At 34.9% G+C, this 6000-nt stretch overlaps 1 protein-coding gene across 1 annotated transcript; it reads left to right on the forward strand.

Annotated features, from left to right (window-relative positions):
• Positions 1-3836: 3836 nt before the first annotated feature.
• On the forward strand, positions 3837-5375 carry LOC128724471 (uncharacterized). The gene is made up of 4 exons (XM_053818195.1): positions 3837-4013; positions 4076-4878; positions 4948-5128; positions 5223-5375. Exons 1-4 carry the CDS (start codon positions 3837-3839, stop codon positions 5373-5375), a joined length of 1314 nt encoding a protein of 437 aa, XP_053674170.1.
• The last annotated feature ends 625 nt before the right edge of the window (positions 5376-6000 follow it).

Genomic DNA, 6000 nt, shown 5'->3' on the forward strand with positions numbered 1-6000 from the left:
GGTTATTCAATTTATTTAGAAATTGGAATATAGATTGGATTGGAGACTCAGATATTGAATTTTTTCGTTTGAAATCAGTATAACAGATCGTTTTGGAAGATACTGCAGCTTTTATAATGATTGACATTCATGGTGTGAAAAATGAGAGAGAAAGTTGATAGCTATGCTAGATGCTTGTTTATGTTTTGGACTTCGAACAATTTCACTGAAATGGATGATTTTCATATCTGTTACCAGCAGTAAAACATTTTTGTGATGTGAAGTTTCTATATATTTATATATATTTCCCCATACGTATTACATGAATTTTCCAATATTTTAATAAAATACATTCATTTGAATTTAATGACGAATGAAATGTAAGTAGTTGCTGTTAAAATCATCGATCCTCATTACGATATTACGAATGAAACCAAACGTTTTTTTTATAGATACATCTTCCAAAATGCCATTTTCATCCTGCGCAGCTTCATTTTGCAAAAACAACCGTTATAATGTTAAAAAACGTAATTTAGATGTATTGTTTCATACATTTCCGTCAGATAGTTCCTTGTCGCGTGAATGGATTGAATTCTGTAAACAACCTGAAATATGGAAACCGGTGAAAAACGACGTTGTTTGCTCAGTCCATTTTAAAATAGAAGATTATCAACTGATGAAATCACCATTAGTGAAAAATAATAATAATTTTAGGCGTCTTAATTCATGTGGTAAAGCTAAAGAAGAAATTTTATCCCGATTGCAGCTCTCAAAATTCAGTTAAGATTTTTACAATATTAATTTTAGCGGTTCCTTCGATAATCAATTCCAGACCAATTACTATTTCTGAGAAAAAACAACTTGATGAAATTGTTCGAAAAAAACTTGTTGAAGAACTATATACCAAAAACACAGCTAATCCTTTACCGACAAATCACCACACAGATAGTAACGCAAAATCTAAATTACAGAAATTGGTGAGTAACACTTCTATTAACCTGCTGTAAAATATTTGTGATGAGTTCGTTATACATTATTAACAAAAAGTAAATCAAAACTAATTCAACAACAAAAAAATAATTTTAAGATTACAATCTTACGTGCTAAAAAGGCAAACTGTACAATTTTATTTGGATAGAATTTGCTGTTAAAGTCAAACAAGAGTGTCTTCCAAATGCAAGCTTTTCCTGATGTCTGTGTACACTGTTTAAAACCCCAAACGGATGGAACTTCATTTACTTCGATCATATTCTATCACGACGAATTGGAATGCACTATCGAACAAAAGTGCGATGAATTTGCTGGCGATCCGATTGAACGAGATGTAAGGGCATTCAAATTCTGTATAACTTATTTTTCACAAAGTTGTTCTCTGATTGTTTCCAGGACAATGGTGGTATCTGTAACTTTCAACCAGATAAAATATGCGAGGAATGTTTGGAAACGTTAATTACTTTTCATCAGTACCAGCGGCAGATAGAATGTATTCGTAAATTCACGTGCGCGATTGCCCAGCTGCTAAATGGGCATCAAAAACCGCTGGAAAATCTGTATCGTGATCAAGGAAATTATTTGATCAATCGATTGAAAAGCCTGGATATTTTGCAGGGTTCGGAAGATTCTGGAACGCTAGAAAGACTAGTGGAAGAAATTACGTTGTACCAACAAGTGAAGACCCTTCGCGAAGAAACTGAAACTACAGATGCGAAGACCTCCGACGTGTACGATGATTACGAAGATGCTTTTGAATATGAAAATAATGATGAATATGAAGATAATGGTCATCCTCTTGGAAATACTGTTCATAAAATTTCCTCGGTCCAGAGTGTACCCACACCACATGATTTCCAAACACAAAAAGAGAGAAGGAAACGTCGAAATTCGAAAAATCAGCTAATGGATAGTGAAGAAGAGAATGGAGCAAATCAATTGGTCTGCCCTTACAAGGATATCTGCAAAAAAATCTTTTCTGGCGAAACTGAAAAGCAGCGACATATGCAAGAGCAGCACGGATCTTTTGAATGTCATATATGTGGTAATATACTGCCTTTCTACAATCTGTACCAACAACACATGGAAAGCCACGCGATTGCTCGCTCACTGCGCTTATCGTATAATAGTAGGAAGGATAATAGCCCCACAACTTCTAATAGCAACCAGAGCAGGAGCTCTGACAACGACAATCAACGGTATAGTTTGGCTAGAACAAGAAAATATTTATTCGGCTCTGAAATGTGTAACAAACATGTACTTTTCAGAAAAAAATTCAGTTGCTATCAAAGACAAATGGAAAATTCGGATCACAGTTACATTTGCGGATCGTGCTTCTGTGTATATCAACATGAGCGAGATTTCATGAATCATAAATGCAAACCGCCAGCTAACCATGCCGAGCAGGTTAATGTGAGGCAGTTTTCTGCCAAACATACATCTGCCAAGGTATGTGAGATTTCAGTTATAGCGCTACATTTTGTGTTATTAATGCCATATTGATTGTTCATTAATTAATATTTTTCTCTGATGGGATTTTTAGAGCGCATCGCAAAGCATGTACGCAGGACATTTGGGAAAGAATCTCGCAAGGTCGAAACAACCCCGTTATAATCAAGAATTTCTCCACATTGAGATACTCTCGGACGCGAATTCGTCGATTAACGATGAACAAAATCTAGAAATGGAGTCATGATTGTTGCTCAAATAAACGTTTCTTATAATACAATCGCTTCTTGATGTTTTTGAAATAATATCTTCTTCTTCTTCTTCTTTACTAAGGTTTTAACACGGTACGATGCAGAAGTCCAGCTACCTGGGCCCTCCTGTATTAATCCGTGTTGTGACTCCACTCAACCTTAGTATTAACTAGGACCGGCAACAGAAGGCCATATGTCCTTGAAATAATGTCAATGAAATGTTTTTCTTATTGTGTATGACATTTTTGATCAGAGATTGTAAATAAAGATGGTAAGAAAAATGGAAAAAATGTTGACATTTGTACATGGAGAGTTGTTTATGTTTTGTGAATTGTTCACGATTTTTCAAAGTATTGCGACTAAATCCCTTGTTTTGTTAATTATAAACATAATATAAAGGTAAACTAAGTTATGTGCAAAATTTTCATTGTATGGATTTAATGGAAAAAGTGTGTAGAATATGGTTTAATTGTTCGATTTTGTTTCCTTCTTCTAGCTATAAAAAAATGCCGAACACATCTTGTGCAGCATCATTTTGCAAAAATAATAGATATAATGTTAAAAAGCGAGAAATCGATATCACTTTTCATATATTTCCATCAGATAGTGATTTATGTCGCAAGTGGATTACCTTTTGTAACCGAGGAGAAGATTGGCGGCCAAAAAGAATCGAAGCTATATGTTCGGCACATTTCAGGAGTGAAGATTATCAACTGATGAATTCACCATTACCAAAGGATTCTAGAAATTTAAAAAGATTGCATGTAACTGGTATGTGTTATTGGTGCTTCATAACGAATATTATTGATGTTCTTTTTTACTTCAGCTGTACCATCTATAATTAAATCTGTTCCTATTCCACTTACGAAAAAGAAGCAAATTGATGAAAAAAATCGCAAACTTCTCATAGAAAAACTATACCAAAATGATGCCGATGTTACTTTAACGGGAGTAGATCACACGTATAGCGATGCCAATCCGGATACGGACACGGAGGTAGATGAAAGTTATTAACTTAACGTAAAACATTGTCATTAGAAGTGGTTTAAATATGGAGAAAACTAGCATGAAAATATATCAATAATGTGATATAATAATATGAAATAACATATGAGTTGTAAGCTGAGTAATCAATTATATTACCAGTTTTATTTACAGGAATTAGTGATGAGATCAAATAAGGGTATTTATCGATTACACAAATTTCCTGATGTCTGTGTACACTGTTTAAAACCCCAAACGGATGGAACTTCATTTACTTCGATCATATTCTATCACGACGAATTGGAATGCACTATCGAACAAAAGTGCGATGAATTTGCTGGCGATCCGATTGAACGAGATGTAAGGGCATTCAAATTCTGTATAACTTATTTTTCACAAAGTTGTTCTCTGATTGTTTCCAGGACAATGGTGGTATCTGTAACTTTCAACCGGATAAAATATGTGAGGAATGTTTGGAAACGTTAATTACTTTTCATCAGTACCAGCGGCAGATAGAATGTATTCGTAAATTCACGTGCGCGATTGCCCAGCTGCTAAATGGGCATCAAAAACCGCTGGAAAATCTGTATCGTGATCAAGGAAATTATTTGATCAATCGATTGAAAAGCCTGGATATTTTGCAGGGTTCGGAAGATTCTGGAACGCTAGAAAGACTAGTGGAAGAAATTACGTTGTACCAACAAGTGAAGACCCTTCGCGAAGAAACTGAAACTACAGATGCGAAGACCTCCGACGTGTACGATGATTACGAAGATGCTTTTGAATATGAAAATAATGATGAATATGAAGATAATGGTCATCCTCTTGGAAATACTGTTCATAAAATTTCCTCGGTCCAGAGTGTACCCACACCACATGATTTCCAAACACAAAAAGAGAGAAGGAAACGTCGAAATTCGAAAAATCAGCTAATGGATAGTGAAGAAGAGAATGGAGCAAATCAATTGGTCTGCCCTTACAAGGATATCTGCAAAAAAATCTTTTCTGGCGAAACTGAAAAGCAGCGACATATGCAAGAGCAGCACGGATCTTTTGAATGTCATATATGTGGTAATATACTGCCTTTCTACAATCTGTACCAACAACACATGGAAAGCCACGCGATTGCTCGCTCACTGCGCTTATCGTATAATAGTAGGAAGGATAATAGCCCCACAACTTCTAATAGCAACCAGAGCAGGAGCTCTGACAACGACAATCAACGGTATAGTTTGGCTAGAACAAGAAAATATTTATTCGGCTCTGAAATGTGTAACAAACATGTACTTTTCAGAAAAAAATTCAGTTGCTATCAAAGACAAATGGAAAATTCGGATCAAAGTTACATTTGTGGATCGTGCTTCTGTGTATATCAACATGAGCGAGATTTCATGAATCATAAATGCAAACCGCCAGCTAACCAGGCCGAGCAGGTTAATGTGAGGCAGTTTTCTGCCAAACATACATCTGCCAAGGTATGTGAGATTTCAGTTATAGCACTACATTTTGTGTTATTAATGCCATATTGATTGTTCATTAATTAATATTTTTCTCTGATGGGATTTTTAGAGCGCATCGCAAAGCATGTACGCAGGACATTTGGGAAAGAATCTCGCAAGGTCGAAACAACCCCGTTATAATCAAGAATTTCTCCACATTGAGATACTCTCGGACGCGAATTCGTCGATTAACGATGAACAAAATCTAGAAATGGAGTCATGATTGTTGCTCAAATAAACGTTTCTTATAATACAATCGCTTCTTGATGTTTTTGAAATAATATCAATGAAATGTTTTTCTTATTGTGTATGACATTTTTGATCAGAGATTGTAAATAAAGATGGTAAGAAAAATGGAAAAAATGTTGACATTTGTACATGGAGAGTTGTTTATGTTTTGTGAATTGTTCACGATTTTTCAAAGTATTGCGACTAAATCCCTTGTTTTGTTAATTATAAACATAATATAAAGGTAAACTAAGTTATGTACAAAATTTTCATTGCATGGATTTAATGGAAAAAGTGTGTAGAATATGGTTTAATTGTTCGATTTTGTTTCCTTCTTCTAGCTATAAAAAATGCCGAATACATCTTGTGCAGCATCATTTTGCAAAAACACTCGATATAATGTTAGAAAGCGAGAAATAGACGTTGTGTTCCATAGATTTCCAGCAGATGACGAATTATGCCATAAGTGGATTGAATTTTGCGATAGAGAGAAAGATTGGAAGCCTCACAAATATGATGCTATATGCTCGTCACATTTCAAGAGCAAAGATTACCAACTGATGAAATCGCCATTAATTAAAGATAATCAACATCTAAGGCCATTACTTGTAAAAGGTATA

The sequence above is a fragment of the Anopheles nili genome, chromosome 3, assembly GCF_943737925.1.
Source record: "Anopheles nili chromosome 3, idAnoNiliSN_F5_01, whole genome shotgun sequence".
Taxonomy (NCBI): domain Eukaryota; kingdom Metazoa; phylum Arthropoda; class Insecta; order Diptera; family Culicidae; genus Anopheles; species Anopheles nili.